This window comes from Gossypium hirsutum, chromosome D13 (genome assembly GCF_007990345.1).
Source record: "Gossypium hirsutum isolate 1008001.06 chromosome D13, Gossypium_hirsutum_v2.1, whole genome shotgun sequence".
In the NCBI taxonomy this organism is placed as follows: domain Eukaryota; kingdom Viridiplantae; phylum Streptophyta; class Magnoliopsida; order Malvales; family Malvaceae; genus Gossypium; species Gossypium hirsutum.
Window position 1 is genome coordinate 54,446,940 of NC_053449.1, and position 22,875 is coordinate 54,469,814.

The window sequence follows — 22,875 nt, forward strand, 5'->3', positions numbered from 1 at the left end:
TTAGTATTAAACAATATTTTAGATCGATATAATAGAAATATTGGATCAATTAAAAAATTTACATGCATGACAAGTACAAATATCTTGATAAATTTAATTATTATATTTTTAAAATATTAATCGTATAAAAAATTATAAATTGATAGAGAACCACTAAAATTTTACACTGTATATATATATCTTTTCATTACTTTTACTCTCATTTCATCCTCCACCTCAACTTTCTTTCTAGTTCATTTTCTCTTGTTCTTCAATCTTAATCTTTTTCTAGAAAGCTTCACAAACTCAGTTGTTCATCTCTTTCAACCTTTAGACTCTTTATATGGTATGATGGTTCATACGCAAATCCCACATCAAACACAGATATAGCTGTATACACATCAAGTTTGGTATAATTAAAAAATTTGATCTATTCATTTTAAGTAATAAAAAAAATTCAATAATTAAATATCTATTAGTATAAACAATATTTTAGATCGATATAATAGAAATATCGGATCAATTAAAAGCTTTACATGCATGACAAGTACAAATATCTTGATAAATTCAATTATTAGATTTTTAAAATATTAATCGTATAAAAAATTATAAATTGATAGAGAACCACTAAAATTTTACACTGTACATATATATATTATATATATATCTTTTCATTACTTTTACTCTCACTTCATCCTCCACCTCAACTTTCTTTCCAGTTCATTTTCTCTTGTTCTTCAATCTTAATCTTTTTCTAGAAAGCTTCACAAACTCTGTTGTTCATCTCTTTCAACCTTTAGACTCTTTATACGGTATGATGGTTCAGTATGGTTCAGTAAGGGAAATTTCAGAATTTTGGGCCCACACGCCCAGATTGGTCTTGTCCGTATGGCCCACACGGCCTAACCCAAAACTCACACGCCTAACCTGGCCTAGCCTGTGTGGCCCACACGACCACACTCACACCGTCACATGACCTTGTCTCGCACACGACCAGCCACATGACCAGACACACACCCGTGTGGCGTCGACAACGCCTTTTTCGACTTTCACCGAACCTTTATTTTTCGTGTTTAGGGTACACACCTGGTACGATTTTGATGTGAAAATACTCTCGAGACCACCAGAACCTAAAAATCGACATTACAAGCTCCCAAAATTAGTCTTACTTCTCAATTAACCCGAACTAACGAAATCAAAAATAGTGAAGTTCGAGTGTTCCACACTTACCCAATTCCTCAAGCGATTCCGACTACGATTTCGCAAGAGGCGAGTTTCGTTCCTCACGATTAACTGCTGCCAAAAATCCCATAAACAATATCAACGAAAAGAATAGCAAGTTAAGAAACACTTGAAAATTATCCCAAACTATACCCCCTACACTTACCAAGCCGCACGCCAACACCAAAGAACTAGAATACCGAAATTGAATAGCAAAATTGCAATAGAAAATGGAGAGCGAGGAAATAGGAATTTGTCAATTGACAGGAAATATGTAGAGAAATGAAAACTACGTTAGAATTTAAAAAAAATTATTAAAATAAAAATAAATTCATATCCTACTAAATCTCAATCCCTATTATCCTACTAACTAACCCACTAACTTTTAACCATCTCAGAATTCTAACTCCACCCAAACTCTCTCAAACAACAGGAGCAAAAATTTATCACCCATGATCACACAAGGATTCGAACACAAAACCTCCAGCAAGCTTACTCCTGATTACTCGAATCAACAAGCTCATTCTGATACAAATTTACCAACAATATTACATAAGCCTACCCAGCAGGGATAAGGCTAGGATTAAAAATAACAAAATTGCCAAAAGTAAGACTTGAACCCAAGACTTCACACACATGCCCAGAACACTTAACCGCTATATTCATTTATGCCAAATTTCACCAAAAGCAGACTTAAATTATTCAGGGCATTACAGTTACCCCACTTGTTTCTTCTATTGCTTTTATTATTATATCAGTATGATTTTTTTCAAAAAAAATAGAATAAAAATAAATGTAATTTAAAATAATAATTCTTTATTTTATTTATTAATCAATAGCATTTATTATTAAAAATTAATTCTAAAATGAGACCCATTTTAAATAAAAATCGAAAAATGAAATATTAATTAACCTAGAACTCAATGTTTTCGTATATACTTTAGTTTCTTATTTTATATTATATATATTTATTTAAATTTAATTACAAATATACATTAATATAAAATTATATATTTTATTATTTTAATATTGTAAATTATTAAAAATGAAATAGAGGTAAAACAAATTCTATTTTACCAAAGATAAGACCATTCTTTTCTTCTTAAGTAAAATGAGGTAAAATAATATATTTTATTTTTTAAAAAAATAAATGTAAATTAAAATAGTATTTAATTTGTCGTATTTATTTATTAATTAGTATAATTTATTATTAAAAATTAATTCTAAAACGGGACTTGCTTCAAACATAACAAATTTTTTTTTTTAAAACCCAAACAACTAACTTAGAACTCAATGTTTCCAAATTTACTTTTATTTCTTCTCTTAGATGATATACATGTTCAAATTTAATTATAAAAATACATAGATAATATGTTTTATTATTTTAATATTGTAAATTATTAAAAAATGAAATAGAGTTACAACATATGTAAACCAAAGCTTAGACCATTATTTTCTTTTTTAACTAAAATAAGGTAAAATATTATATTTACTTGTTTTAAAAAATTATGTGTAAAATTAACATAATATTTATTTTATTGTATTTATTAATTAATATATTTATTATTACAACTTAATTTTAAAATGAGACCCACTTTAGGTATAGCAAAGGACCTAAAATTCAATGTTTACGTATATACTTGTATTCTTTTTTATATATACACCGATATAAATAAAAAGTAGTTTACACCATTTCATAATTTCTTTTTATAACTTCTTCTTTATTTCATAATTTGTTTGATATTACAACTTGGATTTCGGATATTTTATATCCAAAACATCATGATATAGATTAATAAAGCTTAGTCAACTGTTCGGCACATGGGAATTCCAGTGGCATCACCCAACAAAATAGCTAACGTGTCCGCTTGTAGACAGCCATACATGTTTATACTTTGATTTTGTGACTCAATTTTTATTATTTTCACTTTAATTATTCAAAAAATATATATTTTAAATAGATTGGGGTTAAAAAAAAATTAAAGATTGAATAGCATATAAATTCAAGTAGTGACAAAACAGAAGTTGTTATTAGCTTTTTGGTTTGGTTTTAAACGGTAATCTTATTTTGGGACATCCAATTGAATTCATATGCAAATCCCATATCAAACACAGATATAGCTGTATACATGTCAAATTTGATATAAGTAATAAAAAAAATTTAATAATTAAATATCTATTAGTATAAACAATACTTTAGATAGATATAATAGAAATATCGGATCAATTAAAAAATTTACATGCATGACAAGTACAAATATCTTAATAAATTCAATTATTAGATTTTTAAAATATTAATTTTTATAAAAAATTATAAATTGATAGAGAACCACTAAAATTTTACATTGTTTATATCTATATCTATACCTATATATATCTTCATCACTCTTACTCTCACTTCATCCACCCCAACTTTCTCAATCATTCATTTTCTCTTGTTCTTTAATCTTAATCTTTTTCTAGAAAGCATTATAAACTCTTTCAACCTTTGGACGCTCTATACGGTATGATAGTTCAATATGGGTTTGCCCTCCATTTAATTATTCTTTTCGTAAAAAATTGAAAATTTACATCACTAATAATTTATTTAACTAAAACTCTCTTATTTTTGAGATGTTTGCATGCTTGTATTGATTTTTATGAATTTTTAAAATTGTATTTTTTTGGGTGAACTATGCTCCATCATCACTATTTCTGATGTTAATCAACTCCCTCGTATTTCCTCCTACCTTGGTAAGGGTAAAAATATATAAATTTATTTTTGGCTATTGATTGAAGGTTCGTAATAGTCATACCTTGATATAATTTAAAACCTAAGTTGAGTGGCAGATGTTGATGTTTTGAAAAATCAAAACTGAGTGGGAAATTTTGTTAAAATAAAAACTATAGTTCCAAAATTATATAGTATAGTTATTATTATTTTCTTCCTCACCGGATTACATTAAATTCAGTTTCATGATTGCCATTTTGTTTTGTTTTTGCTTATTTAGTGAGGAATAACATGAAATACTAAGTTTCAATCAGAATTTGAAAATCATAAACATAAAATTTTGTTACTTTTGTTTTTGAATTACTTTGCCGTTAGAGGTGGAGGTCTCCTACTTCCAAATTTTTTAATTTCTTCTCTTTACAAATAATAAAATTATTAATTAATCAATAGTATATTTATATTTTGTCCTTTCAAAATGATGTAATTATAAATTAATATAAAATAAAATTGTATTTTGATTCTTTCAAAAATTTTATAATTTAGTTCCAGTTTCTGGCTTTGCCTTTGCTTGGCCCTCAATCTTTAAAATTTAGTTAAATTACTTTGTAATGGATGGAAAAGTTATTGAATTGATAAAATTTTAACAACATTAATGTGACGACTTGCATAACAATTCACCTGTGCTTCATAAAAAATAAAAAAAAATATTTAAAATATTTAAAAATCAACAAGTTTAAAAATTGTTCATAAATTACTTTTTTTTTTAAAAAAAACTATCTATATCAACAATGAAGTACATATAGACTTTCGTGCGGGCTATCAAGTCAGTATGATTAAAATTTTAATAGTTCAATAAGTTTTTTATCCAACAAAAGATATGTTGATTAAATTTTGAAAGTCAATGGTCAAGATGATCCAAAATATAAAGAGCCAAATTTTAGAGGAAAAAAAATTAATTTAGTTATATAAGCAGTTTAAATTTTTTTAAAAAATTTATGGATTGAGTTTTACCTTGGTTGGCATCAACATTCAAAGTTTGCATCAATGTTATTGTCGTGTAGGAGGACGTGGGTTCAAACATGCTAAAGCATGTTTTTCTTGTTATTTAAGGATTAGTATGGTAGTTTTATGAAAAAAAATTAAAATTTTCTCTTGACAACAAATCGAAAAAACTGAAAACCAATTGTACATATTTTGGTTGGGAGTAAATTGGGTTAGTTTGATTTTGTGTTTGAAAGTTAAAAAATTATATTTAATATGAATTACTTATTTAAAATTTTTATTATAAACATTAGTTGACAAATGGAACAGATGGGAAGAAGCTCGCCTGAGATGACGCCTTCGCATTCTGATATAGAGAAAGGTGATGTTAAGCATGGAGTTTGCTCCTCCCAAGAGGTATTTCAAACACTGCTATACATTATTTTCAAAAACAAAAAACAAGATAATAGTAACTTACAATAATTTAGTGCATTGCGTAAATTAAAGAAGCAAAAGCCTTTGTTAATAAAGGAAATTAACAAGATTCAAACACACCCAAGCTACGGGTTGAAAAATAAATAAAAGGAGGGGGAGAGCTATGAATTAGAGTAGTGAGTTGTGAGAGCGTGTAGTTTTTAAATTGAAATTGTTGTTCAAATGATATTAATGTCTAAACTTTCAAACAATTTCAATAAGTTCAACTAAATCTTTTATATTAGTGTAGATAGACACCAAGGGAAACCTTGGCAAAGTTGGGGTGGAGGACTGAAATGCTTACCATGTCACGTGTGAGCTTGAAATATTTGATATATAAAATATCTAATACTAAATATATAGATATATAAGAAAGAAAAAGAAATTGTTTGATTACAACTTTTAAGAAATAGTATCTCATGCTTTTGTGCAGGAAATGACTCCAGAGAATAGCGACAATCCACCTTCTCAAGAAGAGGTATTTGAAAAAGCATTCTACTGCTTTTGTATGGACTAAATTAAAACCAGTTCCTTAATAAATTTGTTTAATGTTATTAGGAAAGTACTATAATTTTCAAAGTGCCTCATCGCCTACGTGAAGTAAATGAAAATGCCTACGAACCAAATGTGATTTCAATTGGCCCCTATCATTACCGTAAGCCCCACTTGGCCAGGATGGAAGATTTCAAAAAGTGGTGGTTTAAGAAGTTTGTTGAGAAACCCCACCTTGGTCTCCACCAATTTCGAGAGGCAATCAGACCCTTGGAAGGAAAAATTCGCAATTGCTATGAACGACCTCTTCATCCTGACCTTGATAAAGATGAAAAAATTGATAAAGAAAAATTTGTAGATATGATGGTGTATGATGGATGCTTTGTTGTTCAGCTAATCCTGGAGGATCATCAGTATGATTGGAAACTGGGACAATATATTTCTGCTGAGATATTCCAGGATTTATTACTTCTAGAAAACCAGCTTCCTTTCTTTGTGCTTTTGGAGTTGTATAGCATGATAAACCCAAATCCTGGACCTAGAGGACATTTTAATGTCTTGGCTACATCTGCTCTTAATTTTTCGGCAAAGATTCCTGCTCCTTACCCATAAATGCTACTAGTACCACTCCCAGGCATCTTCTAGACTTGGTACATTCTACTTTCCAACCTACAGAAATCCAAGCAAAAGTAGAAAAAACTGAACCATGCTGCGTTCCAAAAAATACTAGTATCAAGCATCTTCTACGCTTGGTACGTAATACTTTCCACCCTTCAAAAACCCAAGCTGAAGGAAAAAGGTCACGGAACTCGATGCCTAGTGCAACAGAGCTGGAAGATGCAGGAATCCATTTATTAAGTGTCCCGCCTAAACCAGAAATGCAAATCCAGGAGCAATTGAAAGAGTGCATGTTTGGTATAACGTTTGACGAGGGCACCAAAGAACTCAAGATTCCAACCTTACAAGTCGACGATTTCACTGAGCGTTTGTTTCGAAATTATATGGCCTACGAACAATTCTTACCATCGGGGCAGCCAATTTACTTTGTTGATTATGTGGTATTCATAGATGATCTCATCAACACAAGCAAGGATGTGGAGCGACTCCGTAAAAGTGGAATTATTGATAATTTGCTAGGAAACGATGAAGCAGTTACCCAAATGTTTAACAAATTGTGTAACTTCATTCATTACAACCCAGAAAGCTTCTACTATAACGAAATAGCTAATTAAGTGAACGACCATTGCGAGAAAGACTGGAACATATGGAAGGCAAAATTAAAGAAAGATTATTTTCACACTCCCTGGTCCCCCATATCATTTCTTGCTGCGCTTGTCTTGCTCCTGCTTACTATACTACAAACTATATTTTCGATTCTTTCTTATAATCAGCAGAGGCAGTTAGACTACTGAAGCCAAAGTGTATCATATGAAGTAAGTATAAGCTACTAGACCTAAGAGTTAGTGTTATATCACATCTTCATGTATAGGTATAATTATTTTGGTTTTGTTAATCATGGATTCATTTTGTATGTATGTTTCACAGATCATCGCCACCTTTTCCTGGTGCTCTGGATTGTTGATCAGGGGGTTGATTTCTTCTGTATGGGAGTTTTTGAATTTCAGGCAGCACCTGGTGACTGTCATTCAAAGGTGTCATCTTGTTTCTAATTTAATTTCTAGGTTAGAGACTGTATGTTTGCCTTTGTGGATTCCTCTGTTCATATCACCTAATTTGTATCTGTCCAATAACCATCGGATTTGTCTATCGGTAAAGTGTAACACCCCTAACCCAGCCTAGACGTTATGGCCGAATCTGGGTGCGTTACGAAGAAGGGTTGTAAAATTATATCTTTTAAGCTAAATCGTACTGTTTTATTAGTTTACCAATTAGAGTCTTAATATATGAAAAAACTTGAGTTTATAATCTTAATTGAAACCATTTTAAGTTATCAAGAATTTGCAATGGAAGTTTGAAAAACGTTTTGCTCGAAACCAAGCTCGTGTTTCTGAAAACCACTTGTTAAAACCATTTGTTTGCATAAAGTGTTTTTGACAAAGTTGTGTAAAAGAAAGCAAAACAAAATTCAAACCCAAAAGTTAAAACCATATAGTCCAGAGAGTCCAAAAATTTACAAACTCACAACAAAACCAGATTTTAAAATAAAACCATTATTATTTGTCGAAACCATTTTTATTTTTAAAAAAACAAAAATTAGTTGTCGATGAAAATTTGGAGTCGCCACCAATCTTTTATTAAGGTGTGATTGGATTACCTAAAACGACTTTGGTCTACGAGTTTTTAGAAAAATGGGTTCGGGAGTCAGTTACGTTCGAGGAAGGATTAGCACCCTTGTAACGCCCAAAAATTGGTACCAAATTGCTTAATTAATGTCTTAAAGTCGAGAGTTAAAAAAATGCAATCCTAAATTAAATTAAATTATTTATTAAGACTCTCTCATTTTGAAAAAGAAAATGTCACACCCAATGCGTTAGGGCACTATATTTTATTTCTTCAAGATGAGTTTGTCCAAAAGACTTGTGTAATAAAATTTGAAAGAATATTCAATTGTTTAGGATTTATGATAAAATTGCAGCCCAATGCATTAGGGCACAATTTCTCAAAATCCTTAATCATTGAACATTTCCTTTATTAATTTTTAAAAAATCTTTGTCTCGAGAAATCAACACGTCACATCCAATGCATTAGGACACAACATATTGAATTCCCGACAACAAACTTTTTATTTTGATTGTTTAAAGAGCAATTCTCGATTGTTAGATTTAACGAAGAAAATTGGAACCCAATTTGTTAAGACTCAATTTTCTTGAAAATCCCAAATGCGAGTATTATCTCCATTTTAAAAAATATATATTTTTAAATTCAAGTAAAAAGATGATGTAATGTTATATTGAATGTATGTATAAATGTCGCAATAACAAACACAACAATTGTATAGAAATAATATAAATAGTAAATAAACAAAATTAATATAAATAATATAACAATGACATACGGAATATCAAATAAATGAACAAAAATAAATAAATAAAAATATCCTTAATGAAAGCACAAATAAATAAACGAGTGAAAGAAATAAACAAAATATAAAATAAAAAAAGTAAAAAATAAAGAATATAAAGTGTGTATATAATATGTATGTTGAAATTATGAAAGAAATAAAAACATGGATTTACACATAAAATTTGGATTATAGAATTTATATAACAAATTATATATAATGCATTTATAAAAAGAAATATATAAACATATATATTATAAAATATGTGTAAAAAAGAATATATATTTGAGCATTTAAAAAAAATATATATACGTATATATATAAATATTTGTTAGAAAAAATTATATACGCATGTGCACATATATAAATAATAAATATATACATATATAGATTTTTTAAAAAATAATTACATATATATAAATAATTACATTATTAATTAATTTTTAAAAAAAAGAAAATAAAAAAGGGACTAAATTGAACTGTAGACAAAAATTTGGGGCAAATTCACAAATAATTGAAGACTGGAGGACCCTATTGAACACTCTAATAATTCATAGGGGCTGGAAAGGAAATTATCCCTTCTCCTCCAAAATAGCGTCGTTCAGATAGGGCTAAATTGAAATTGAAAGTAAATTAAAGGGCGAAATTAAAAAATAAAAAAAAAACCTAATTGTAAAATATTAAAAAGGCAGAGGGGCTAAAAGCGCAAATTGCCCCTCCACTCAAAAACACGCGGATCCTAGGTCGGGTCTGCAGTGGCCGAAAAAGGGAAAAAAATCCCTAATCTGGTCCTTTCGAACCCCTAAACCTAGATCTAACCCCAAAACCTTCAAAAAACCGTTGAAAGAGCCCTAAATCCCTGAGAGTCCTTTCTATTTCCAACCGTTCATGGCAATTCTAGACACCTCTCAGGTTGTTTCCTTCCTCTTTCTTTATTTCTATTTACATAATAATAATAAACATAATAATAATGCGATAAACTAAAGCAAAACATAAAAGATTTAAACCTTAGTTCGATTATTCGACTCTCTGCCTTTTGCTGTAAAAAATGTTTTCTTTATTCATTTTTTCCATCCATTTTACAGTGTCTCAATGGCATTTTTATAGCCATAATAATAAAATATAAATAAGCAAATCTGTTGATATCTTTTGATTTGCAAATCCTTGATTTACTTGCCAAATTCTGTTTATTTCTTGCAGGTGAAGATTCGGCTCTTAGCTAGGTGGTTGCGGCGTAAAGGTTTCCTCAGAAACCCTAGGATTTCTGCCACTGATTTGGGCCACCGAGCTTTGGGCCCCTGTTTTATTTTGGTTTGGGCCCCTATATGCTTGTTTGTAATTTGGGCCTTTTACCCGGGCCAAAATTGGGTATTACATTATTAAATAAAAACGGATCTCGATTGAGTGGTCACCCCTGAGCTATGTACTTGTCTAGGTACAGCTTTAGCAGTTTGAAGCGTACACCTTCCCCGGGCACAGGGAATCATCTTTAGGTTCAAATAGTGTATTTTTCTACTTTTTTATAGTATATATATATATATAACACTATTGATTGGTAATGTAAATTCAATCAAACACTTATGATATGTTTGGTTCGTTGGAATAAAATAGAGCTATAGTGGAATTTATTCTGTAGGAATGAAATTTGGTTCACTTGAATAAAATAGAGCTGTTGTGGAATTTATTCTGTAGGAATGAAATAAAAGTGTTATGGGATGTAATAACTATAACAATAATTTGGTTAAATGGAATGAAATAAACAGATAATAACATTACTTTATTTGGTTAAGTAAACTAATATGGCATAATGTCAAATTTAACTCTTAATGTTTACATCTTTTATCAATTTGACTCTTATTCTTTTTATTTAGCTAAATTTGGCCTTCAACTTTTTAAAAAGAATCAAATTTAGCTAAATTTGACTATCAACATTTTGAAAAGAGTCGAAATGATTTTTTTAACGAAAATACTAACTAAAATATTAAATTTTTAAACACAGATTGCACCATTTTTTAAATTTTTTATGAACTTTTATATATTTTAATATTAATTTTATAATTTTGTTAATATGACATATAAGACAAATGATGTTATATTAGCATGACGTATACATGAACTGTCATGCAAGTTATCTAGCCAATAACATTAAAAATTAATGTTTGTTATAATTTTTGTTAAAAAATGCAATTTGACTTTTTTTAAAAGGTCAATGGTCAAATTTAACTAAAAAAAAAGAATAAGGGTCAATGTGATAAAAAATGTAAACGTTGAGGGTTAAACTTATCATTATGCTTAATAACATTGCAGAATAGATAAGGAATATGTTAAAATGACAATTTTATCCTTAAATTTAAAAAACAATTTATTTATATTGGGGGATGGATCCATTTACACCGATATAAAACTTGTGGTTTTACACCCTTTCATAATTTTTTATACGATTAATACTTTAATAATATAACCTTTGAATTTATCAATACATTTGTACTTGTTATGCATATAAATTTTTGAATCAATCTGACATCTCTATCATATTGATCTAAAATATTGTTTATATTAATATATATTTTATGGTCAATTTTTTTTTACATAAAACGAATAGTTAAAAATATTTAATTTATCCCAAACTTGACATGCATAATTTACATGAATGAAGCGTAGAATATGACAATTGCATTGTTAAATTATTAATCATAAAAAAATTTACAGAAGAGTGAAACAAACTAAGTTCTACTCCGATAAGTGGATCCATTAGTTTAAGTAAATATTATTTTATGTTTAAAAAGTAAATAATATTTTAATAATTTTTGAAATTATAATAATTAATAACATTAAAATTAGGGTTTAGTACCAATAAAAGCCCATTTTCGAAGTTTTTCATCTTCACCACCATTTCTGAGCTCTCCTACTAAACACAATAATTTTTTTTTCCAGTTCAATTGTTACAAGAATGCTAACAAGATCTATATATGTAGCACCACCAATGTGGTTATGTCAAAGAGAATGATTCCACCAAAATAAAATAAAAAATTTATTTTTATGGCGGTCACGCCAATCTCAATGGTACCGTCAAATTTTTTTAATTTTTATTATTAAAAAACTAATTAAAAAGAAATTGTGAAAAAAATTGTGGAAGGTGGTGGCGTCGTTCTATATGGTATCACCTAATAAAATAATAATTTCACTTTTACACTGAAAAAAAAATCTGACACTAGTGTCCCCATTCTATATGGTTTCACCAAATAAAATATCAAATTTAAATTTAAATTAAAAAACTCATTTAAAAAAAAGTGGACATATTACACTAGTGGAACCATTTTTTATAACTCCACTAAATAAAATATTATTTTTTTATTTTTATTTTTAATAAAACCTACCACATTAAAGTGGTGGTGCCATTCTCTATGACTCCACCACCATTATTTATTTTTTAGCCCCCCAATTATTGAGAAATATCAATATTTTCCTGATATTTATACAGGTGACGTTATTCTTTATGACTTCATCAAAATAATTGATTTTTTTTTATTGTAATGGCTAATGTGGCATGTTGGTGGCACCAATCTCTTTGACTCCACTAACTTTCACTATTCAATTTAGGTCATTTACGTACATAATAAAAAAATAGATAGTTTTGTAATTAGTCAAAATTTTAGGGTATTTTTATAAAAAAACCTTATTTAATGTATTGTTATGAAAAAAAATGAGAAATAATATATTTGGAGGAAAAAAAAAGGAAATATGTTTTATTTCCTTATTAAAAGAGGAGTTGGTTATAAATTTTAAAAAGATGATAGCAACGAAGGAGGACCATTTTGGAACTCAAATGAAAAATGCGGTTCAAGGGGTGGGTGACTGAATGATGAGTGGACTATTTCCACTGCATGTAGAAATCATATATTTAACGTAAGTATAATTATATATTTAAAAATGATATAATAAAGTATAAGAAAATATTTTATTTGTTTTTTATATTTATAGTCTTATAGTGGCTGGTGATATGAGTTCAAATATTAATATCTGTAAAATTTTTATTTCTTTTTTACATATAAAATACTAAAATATCATCATAATAATATAACTTATTTAAAACATGAAATATTATTTTAATAATTTCCTTAACTAATTTGATATCAAGTTGACTCGTGAAATCAACTCAATAAAAATTATATTTATTTATTTTTTGAAATTAACCTAATGTGGCCCATGAAAGAATTGATGAGTCATTACTGTAAAGTATATATATTTATAATTTATATAAAATAATAAATTTGGAGAAATTTTTGAACCAATGATGATATTTTTATTATTTATTAAGTTTGATATTTTAAAAATAATTATAACAATTCTTTTAACCGTAATAATTGTACATGCCCAATTTAGCCCGTGTTTAAGACCAAATACAAATAATAAATAAAACCAAATAAAAAAAAAGTCTAAATATCCAATCCATTTACAAAAAAAACAAACCCAAATACAAGCCCAATAAATTAAAACCCTAGCAGCCCAAAATGGCCCAAAACTAAATTAGTTTTCAGCAAAAACAAAGGGAACAAAACCATAGCCTTGTTGTTGCCGCCGCTCCCCTAAGCGTCTGACACTCACCTGCCACCACCTGCTCCATCACTGTCACCTGCTAGGAATAAAATTTTAGATGTTTCCATTGATGAAACCCTGTTATTTTGGATGTGAAATGATGAAATGGAAGTTTTAGTTGTTGATTAAAATTAGTTTCTTAAGTGATTTTTTTTGTTAGTTTTTAGTTAATTTATAATATTTTGGTAAATAAAAAAAGTTATAATATTTTAGTTATTTTTTATTTTTTATAATAATTTTGTAAAAAACCCAATAATAACAACAACATATATATAATGAAATAAGAACGAAATATACTTGTGTAATGATATTAAAATACCAAAAAAAAAAATCAAAACAAAGCATTGATTGTTGGGGTAAATTTGATATTTTATTTGTGTAATAAAATTGAAATGTACAAAAATATTAAAATAAAATTTTGATTGAAGTGGTAACGAAAATATTTTATTTGTTTTATACATTTATAATTTTATAGATGCAGGTGATATGGGTTCAAATATTAATATCTATAAATTCTTTATTTGTCTTTTAGTATAAACAATATTTTAGATCGATATAATAGAAATATCGGATCAATTAAAAAATTTACATGCATGACAAGTATAAATATATTGATAACTGGAGCAAAAATCTATCACCCATGCTCACACAAGGATTCAAACACAAGACCTCCAACAAGCTTACTCCTTAATTACTACTCAAACCAACAAGCTCATTCTAATACAAGTTTACCAACAATATTACATAAGCCTACCCAGCAAGGATAAGGCTAGGATTAAAAATAACAAAATTGCCAAAACTAAGACTTGAACCCAAAACCTCTCACACACACACCCACCTAGAACACTTAACCACTGTACTCATTTATGCCAAATTTCACCAAAAGCAGACTTAAATTATTCAGGGCGTTACAGTTAGCCCACTTGTTTCTTCTATTCTTTTTATTATTATATCAGTCTGATTTTTTTCAAAAAAATAGAATAAAAATAAATATTTCTTTATTTTATTTATTAATCAACATCATTTATTATTAAAAATTAAATCTAAAATGAGACCCATTTTAAATAAAATCGAAAAATGAAATATTAATTAACCTAGAACTCAAGGTTTAGGTATATACTTTAGTTTCTTCTTTTATAGCATATAATTTATTTAAATTGAATATAAAACTGTATATTTTATTAATTTGTAAATTATTAAAAATGAAATAGAGGTAAAACAAATTCTATTTTACCAAAGATAAGACCATTCTTTTATTCTTAAGTAAAATAATAAATTTTGATGTTTTAAAAAATAAATGTAAATTAAAATAGTATTTAATTTGTCGTATTTATTTATTAATTAGTATAGTTTATTATTAAAAATTAATTCTAAGATGGGACTTGCTTCAAATATAATGTAAGAGCCCATTTTTGCCCGAGGCCCGAAACCAATACAGACCCAAAGCCCAATCTGAACCAGCCCAAACCCAAGACCAAAACAGACCTAACCCCTAACCCTAGCCTAGCGCCGCACGTCCTTGCCCCTGGCCTTCTCACCTGCTCCGCCGTTCACCTGCTTTCTGCCATTTGCCCAACTGCCCGCCTGCAACATAGAGCAAACAACACACAAGCACTAGAAGACAACAGAAGCAATAAAGAAATAGAAGTTTAACAGTTTTAAAGATTTGGCTATATAAGCCGAACAACCATTGTAATAAAAAAAAAAGATCGATCTGGTCCTTTGCAAAAAAAAGAGATCTCTTTTTGTAACTCTTTGCAAGATTGGAAGAAAACAGAAATAAAAAAGGTCGTTTTTTCGTTTATTTTATTTTATTTTATTTCGAAACAAAAATAAAAAAGGAGGCATTTTTACCTTTTTTGCCGTCACCGGAGCGTTCGGGAGGTCGAGGAGAGGCATCGGAGAGAAAAAGGAGAGACTTTTGGTCTCCCTACCGCCGTGCACGGCGGCGCCGGCGCCGGCGACCGGTGGCCGGCACGGTGGCTCTTGCCCAGGCCCTTGACCGGAGAAGAGAGAGGGGGAGAAAGAGTTCTGAATTTTTTTTAAAAAGAGGGATGAAATGATTTTTTTAGGGGGGTTTGATTTATATAAGGATCCAAAACGGCGCCGTTTTGGAAGGGTCAGAAAGCCCCTAAAACGACGCCGTTTCTGCATAAGACCCGAGACCCGACCCGTCTGTCTTAGGGGATCCGCGTGTTTTAACGGAAGGGCTAATTGCGCGTTTAGCCCTTCCGCTTTTTAATACTTTTAAAATTAGGTTCTTTTAATTTTTTTAAATTTACCCAAAATTTTTTCCGTATTTTCAACTTCGTCCTTACTCGAACTATGCCGTTTTAAAGGAAGGGTAATTTTCTTTGATGGACCCTCCATGTTACATGCGTGTTCAGATCAATCCCTCCCCTTTCGTTTATTTGCGCTTTGAACTCCCCGAATCTTGTTTAATGTTTAATCTGATCCTTTAGTGATTTTGTTTATTTTCTTTACAAATTTTATATTATTATTGTTATTGCATTATTATTATTATTATAATTGCTTTTATAGATATATACATATATTATTATATATTTCTACATATACTTATACACATTTTTTTTTGTAATATATATATACATAAACATACCTTTTATAATTTATTTATACATGCATATATATTTATAATACACATACATATTTCTAATCTTCGTAAATAGTACATATTTTTACATATATATATTTGTATTACTTCTATTTTCATAATTTTTATGAATATCTATACACATATATATTTTTATGAATATATACACATACTTATGTGTCCCCTTTTTTATATATATGTAAATCTCCATATATTTTACATATGCATATAAATTCATATTTTATATATTTTATAATACATACACGTACGTATACTTTCATATTTTATAATTCTCGCATACATACATACTTATATCTATAAATATTATAATGTTATTCATTAATCATTGTTTCATTTGATGGTAATTTATTCATTTATTTACATGCTCTTTATTATTTTACATAAGTGCTTTATTTATTTTATTTTATTTTATTTTATTTATATTGTTTCACATATTATTGATTTGTTTTTTTTATTTATTTTATTTAGTTGTTATGGCCTGTATTATTTTTATATACATTTTCGTATCTATCATGGTGTTACCACGCATATCGATAATGGAATTAGTTTCCATCCCTTTTTTATAACGACTATATATGTTGTTTTGCTCGGTATGACAAAATTTGTTTTTTTAAAGATGGCATTTCGTGTTTAGATTCGTGAGGATCGCACCCTAACTTACTGGGTTTCAATTTTCACGATAAATCTAAATGCACGAATCCTTTTAAACTCAAATTTTAAATGATCTCGGGATTTAAAAAAATCGCGTCCTAACTTACTGGTCGTGATCTCGTTTTTTAAAATCCGAGATGGCTAAATTTTTTTTTAAATAAGTATTTTTCATTCGCGTATCGGGAATTCGAGGCATTGTGTCCTAACTTACTGGATATGATTCTCTTTCTCGAATAACGTGAAATATGTTTCTTTTCTAATTTTTTTTTATTTTAACACGAGGATCGTATTTTTAATTTTTCCAAGGTTCTCAATTTTTGACATTAAGACATTAAGTAATCAACTAGGTACCAATTTTGGGCGTATCGAGGGTGCTAATCCTTCCTCGTGCGTAACCGACTCCCGAATCCGTTTTTTGAATTTCGCGGACCAAACTTGGTGTTTTAATAAAATCAAACCGTTTATTAAAAAAGACCACTTTTCGAGGTGATCCAATCCCACCTTATAAAAAGGATTGGTGGCGACTCCTGTTTCATTTTTTTCAAAACCCAAGTCGACCCCGTTTTGTCAAAAAATGGTGTCAACAGCTTGGCGACTCCGCTGGGGACGAAACACGAGAGTCAAGCCATGAGTTGATTACTTTTTGTCTTTTTGTCAAAAATCAAAAACTTAGTTTAAATATACGATCCTTTCATTGTATTTTTATCTTTATTATGATCTTCGTCATTATGATTCATAATTGCTGTGTTTAAGTTCAGATTTATTTTTGCACATTGCATTGCATGACCGTTGGTCACACCCTTTTTAAGTGGGAGTGAGAAGCTACGCCTTCGTGAGGTTTTCACCTCCGCATGGGATAGTGAATCGCTTTCGGGATACATCCGTACCTATGTCTTCGTGAGATTTTCATCTCCGCATGGCCATAGGGAAATGTATTCCCCTGAACTGAACTCAGTCCGTATGAGCCTATAATGGGGGAGGATCGAGGAATCTGCTGGTTCGGGTACCCTTACTTTAGAACCAACCCTCATATAGTAGACTTAGGAACTTAACCTAGGTAGAGCCACTCCAAACCCCTAGTATCTACCCGATTAGGTACTTTTTGTTTTCCTTGTTCGCTTCTGTTTTTTTACTAACCGATCTTGTTTTGTTTTGATTATGTTTGCATTGCATTTTAGGAAAGAGATATGGATTCAAATCCAATTACTAAATTAGAAAGCTTGTCATGGAATACGAATTCCTTGATAAAGTGGAAAACAATACGACTTCCCAAACCTATTCTGAGAAACACAAGAATGGCGATGGAAGAGTTCGTGACCTTGCTTGGTGGCCTGGGGATTCGAGACGATTGTCCAAAAGCCTTCAACAAGCTGACGAGCCTTATGAAGATGGGCAGATGATGGATCGCAACCAGGATCAAGAAAATGAGCTAGCAATGGCATCTATTGGTGAGATTACCTCAAACATGCGGATGAAGAAAAATCGATGTTGTTTCTTGGAATATGAGGGTAAGGTCGTACATGTATCCGTTTTATGTAAGGGAATTTGCTTTCTAGAAAAGTTTCTTAAATGTAATCAGAATCAACGTCTCTTTAGGCATTCATTTCATGCATTTGCATTACATTGCATCATATGCATTAGATTTTCACGAAGTGACCCTAATTATGTAAAATTATTTCAGCTAATCTGGAAAACCAATCAACCAAACATCCTTACGGTACTCGTCGCAAAGCCAAAGAAATGGATCAAAGATTAGAGAAACTGGAGCAAACGCAAAAAGAGATGCAAGACCAGTTACAGGTGCAAATGAAAGAACATATGGAAAAGATCCAGAAAGACATGGCACAAAAGATGAAGGAGTCTCAGGATGAACTAATGACTAAATTGACGCAATTAATAACCAAGGGAGTGGATAAAAGGAAAAATCCTATGGTTTGCGATGAAGAAGGAAACAATGATGAGCCACTTTTTTCTCCAGGATACACGCCACCACAAGCGCAAATTCAGATTGAACCACATCCACGAAGATCTTCTGTCTCGATTAGACCTCAGCACTTTCAAGGTGACGCTTCAATACCGAAGAACCTTCAGGTCAGATCTGGTTCTAATCCTGACGATAATCTGGTTGTCCCGGACTTCGATGAAGTAGCGGAGAAAGACAAGATGAAGGAGGAGTTACCAAAGCAGTTTGAGGAGAAATGGAAATGGATTGAAGAGAAGTTTAGGGCGATAGAAAGTATCGACGGCATTCTTGGAATAGATGCGAAAGATCTGAGTTTAGTTCCGGATTTGATACTTCCTTACAAATTTAAGATGCCGGAATTCGAGAAATATAATGGGACCAGCTGCCCAGAAGCTCATATTACTATGTTCTGTAGGCGTATGGCCGGATACGTCAACAACGACCAACTGCTCATACACTGCTTTCAAGATAGCCTCACAGGGGCAGCGTCTAAGTGGTACAATCAATTGACGCGTATCCAGATTAGCTCTTGGAAGGATTTAGCACAAGCCTTTATGAAACAATACAGTCATGTAGCTGATATGGTCCTTGACAGAATTACCCTTCAAAATATGGAGAAAAAGCCTAATGAAAGTTTTAGGCAATACGCACAAAGGTGGAGGGAGGTCGCTATCCAAGTTCAGCCGCCACTCCTAGAGAAAGAAATGACGATGCTCTTCATCAATACATTGAAGGCCCCGTTCATCACCCACATGTTAGGAAGTGCTTCGAAGAGTTTTTCAGACATAGTCATGAGTGGTGAAATGATTGAAAATGCCGTGAGAAGTGGAAAGATTGATGCTGGAGAAAATAATAGGAGGTCAGACTTAAAGAAGAAGGAAAATGAGGTGAGCAATGTGAACACCTACAACAAATCGATTACACAGCCAAGAAAGGTGATTACTAGTCAGCAAGGTTCATCTAGACAAGAATCGTATGCGAAGCAAGGCACTGAGAACCTTCAATTCACGCCAATTCCGATGTCATATAAGGAGTTGTATCAAAGCTTATTCAACGCACGTATTGTCGCCCCTCTCTACACGAAACCTCCACAGCCACCGTACCCCAAATGGCACGATGCGAATGCACATTGCGAATATCATGCGGGAAATACGGGGCATTCCATAGAGAACTGCATAGCCTTCAAGAAACTGGTTGAAAAGCTCATCAACATGGGTGTAGTCAAGTTTGGTGATTCATCTAATGCAGAAAATTCGCCACCCAATCATGATTAACAATGGGGTGAACGCAATATATGAGAAAGTGTTGGGAAGTTTTCACATCAATACCATATATGAAGGCATAATTGAAAAGGGATCTTGTTAGATGTCCGCCTTTATAAACCTGGAGTGCTCCAAGCAATGGGCTTGTAGAAGAAATCTCTGTAGTTTTTAGAGCTTATTTAGAGTAATGTTCAGAACATTTTTGCTGTTTTTAGCCTGAAGCGATAGAAATTCCTTTGTGAAATAGGCTAATGTCTGAACGTTATTATTCTAATAAAATACATCTTTGCGTTCCTTTTTGAGCCAATATTCTTTCATTCTTTTTGATTATTTCAGTCTGTTGGATTTTCTTCCACAACATTCATTCATAATCATATCGTAAATAATCATTCATAAATTTATACATTCTTTTGTATATTCCTCGGTGCTTATTATGAGTCCTCAGATATCGATAACATGAATGAAACTGCTACAAACTCAGATTTTCCACTTGAGTGAGGCATGTGCTTAGATGGATCTCATGACTTTGGAAATGACATAGATAGTAGCTTACCCCCAAACTTGTTGAGGATGGTAGAACAAAAGGATAAACAGATCCTACCTCTCAGTGAATCATTAGAAATTGTGAGCTTGATGAAGACTAGAATTAACCTGCCTACAGAGACGAAAAATTCAAAGATGTCTTTGTATGATCATACCAGGGTATGCCTCGATTCTTATAATAAAACCTGCACAACAGCACGATGTCAGAAATTTACAGTGCGAACGATGCAATTCTTTGCCGGGGCAATACCGTTCTCGTCAATTCAGCATAGCTTTGCCCGTTTGAAGTCGAGTTTCTATTCCTTCAAGATGTTGCTGGATTTTATCCCGATGGAAGAAGAAGATCAAAAGTTTCCAGTTGTAGTTTTGCCTTAAAAGGCTCTATAAAGGAAATTCGATATCGGAGAAGATCCTTTGAAGGGGATAACAAGGACTTGTCCAATCCCAAGAGTTTAGATCCGATTCAAAAAAACAAGGGAAAAGGAAAAGAAAAAAACAAAATCAAAATCAAAAATAAAAATAAAAAGAAAAAGAGAAACCAATCAAAGTCAAAATAAAAATATGAAAAGTAAAGAAAAGAAAAGAAGAGGCCAAGGCGAAAAGCCAAAAAGGGCGCTTTGTGACCAAAAGTGGTTTTGAGTTGAAAACCGAAAAAGGACGACTCAAATTTTGAGCACAATGGGGCATGGACATCACCATTATCGAAGACTTCTAATGGGCATTGCTTCACTATTGAGATCATTAATTACTTCATCAAATGGATAAAAGCTACAGCATGCGTCAATGTCATCATATGCCAATATAGAATTCCAGAGACGATGGTATGGGAAAATGTATTGAACTAGAATGACAACATGATAGTTGAGGGCTGTAATCAGTTCAAAATCAGACATCACAGTTTGTCACTGTATTATAAGACAATGAAGTTCAAAAAAGAAAAAGATGAAGAATGAAAATGGAAAATGAAAAAAGTAAAATGGAGAGGCTAAGGGGAAAACCCGCAAAGGGCGCCTTAGGCCAAAGGGGATCTGAGCTGAAAACCCGAAAAGGGCGGCTCAAATACTGATCAAAATGGGGCATGAGGTGATATAATCTGCTCAAGTTTTGTTCATATTGAGGCATGTGTTGATCTTACCATGCCTGAATCAACAGGAAAGGATATGCAACATCTTGGAACATTGACAGAGTATTGTAGATCTCCTAAACACATGTCCAACTCAAAAGGGTCTTCAGAAAGTTTGTATAGAGAAGTTCAAGCTGTGATATCTGGGGCACCCAATTCTCATGTTACTCTTGGAATACTTTTTCTTTCTTTCCAAGATATACATTCCCAATTAATTCTTTTGTTGTCCTTCTTCACTATTTTCGATAATTTGTTCTTTCGAGCTATGCTCAGAACCAACTTTATTCTTATCCATTGTTATGACCTTTTTGCAAGCATTAGAATAATGATTAATGGACTAATAATACTTTCACAAAGGAAGTTTTGCATATTACTCTGAAAAGTTTCTAAATAATACAGGAACCTGAAACAGGACTATTGTTTAGAACATGCCAAATTTGAAGGTTGGAAATTTGAGAAGGAAGAGTCTAAGTTTGGACTTTCTCTTTGGATTTTGTTGACAAATGCATTGATTGAACAAAAGGACAAGATGTCGTGTCAATGAAAAATCTTAAATAAACAAGCAAGCAATGATCACTAGGCAATAGGAAGAGGTTACCTCGGAGAAGAGAGCCTTCATTTGTGCATGAGTCTTTGAAGCGACACCCTGGAAATGGTGTAAGGGGGACCAGAAAGATTAAGATCCTATATCCTTGAATTGTGATAAAAGAGGATTGAGGAAAAACCATATTTCTACCCTTGGATTGTAGAGGGAGAATGATCGTACAAATTTTGTGCCCTAGTGGATTAAACTTTAAGGTTTACCGTGAGGGCAATCGGATTAAGTGATTCTTTGGATATGCTAGCCGAGCAAGAAGGTGGTATAGCACGTCAGTAATAAAGCCTTAATATGCTTTTGTGTGATGATAACCTAAGCATTAAGGAATCATTTTCATGACATTTTGCATGTCATTCATACACATCTAGTTAGGAGCATTTGATTCGTTCTGATCATGTCATCCTAATCTCTAGGCACAATTAGGTTCATAAAATAGAACATACAGGTCATGTTCCCTAGAGAACAAATCAGTGAACATCGAAAACAAAGCCTCGCCTTCATTGGTTGCAGTGGAGCTGGTTAAAGAAGCAGATCTTGCCTTCCAGCGTTAACAACGAAGCAGATCAAAAACAAGCCTTGCCTTCATTGGTTGCAGTGGAGCTGGTTAAAGAAGCAGATCTTGCCC

At 31.2% G+C, this 22,875-nt stretch overlaps 2 protein-coding genes and 1 long non-coding RNA gene across 4 annotated transcripts; 1 reads left to right on the forward strand and 2 right to left on the reverse strand.

Annotated features, from left to right (window-relative positions):
* Nucleotides 1-618: 618 nt before the first annotated feature.
* On the reverse strand, nt 619-1,958 carry LOC121225134 (uncharacterized). The gene is made up of 3 exons (XR_005923034.1): nt 1,367-1,958; nt 1,210-1,275; nt 619-1,109 (listed from the first exon to the last, which is right to left on the reverse strand). It is a non-coding gene; the product is annotated as an uncharacterized lncRNA (long non-coding RNA).
* A 1,603-nt stretch (nt 1,959-3,561) lies between these two features.
* LOC107919488 (UPF0481 protein At3g47200) lies at nt 3,562-7,742 on the forward strand. 2 transcript variants are annotated; one of them, XM_016848943.2, is made up of 5 exons: nt 3,562-3,704; nt 5,222-5,308; nt 5,799-5,843; nt 5,924-7,290; nt 7,403-7,742. In XM_016848943.2, exons 2-4 carry the CDS (start codon nt 5,222-5,224, stop codon nt 6,467-6,469), a joined length of 678 nt encoding a protein of 225 aa, XP_016704432.1. In that variant the 5' UTR covers nt 3,562-3,704; the 3' UTR covers nt 6,470-7,290; nt 7,403-7,742. The 2 variants fall into 2 exon arrangements, with proteins under 2 accessions (XP_016704432.1, XP_016704431.1); XM_016848942.2 differs by having other exon boundaries at nt 3,564-3,704; nt 5,206-5,308.
* Nucleotides 7,743-14,878: 7,136 nt separating this feature from the next.
* On the reverse strand, nt 14,879-21,422 carry LOC121224987 (uncharacterized). The gene is made up of 3 exons (XM_041108649.1): nt 21,279-21,422; nt 15,330-15,506; nt 14,879-15,059 (listed from the first exon to the last, which is right to left on the reverse strand). The coding sequence occupies exons 1-3, from the start codon at nt 21,420-21,422 to the stop codon at nt 14,979-14,981; spliced, it is 402 nt and encodes a 133-aa protein (XP_040964583.1). The 3' UTR covers nt 14,879-14,978.
* Nucleotides 21,423-22,875: the final 1,453 nt, after the last annotated feature.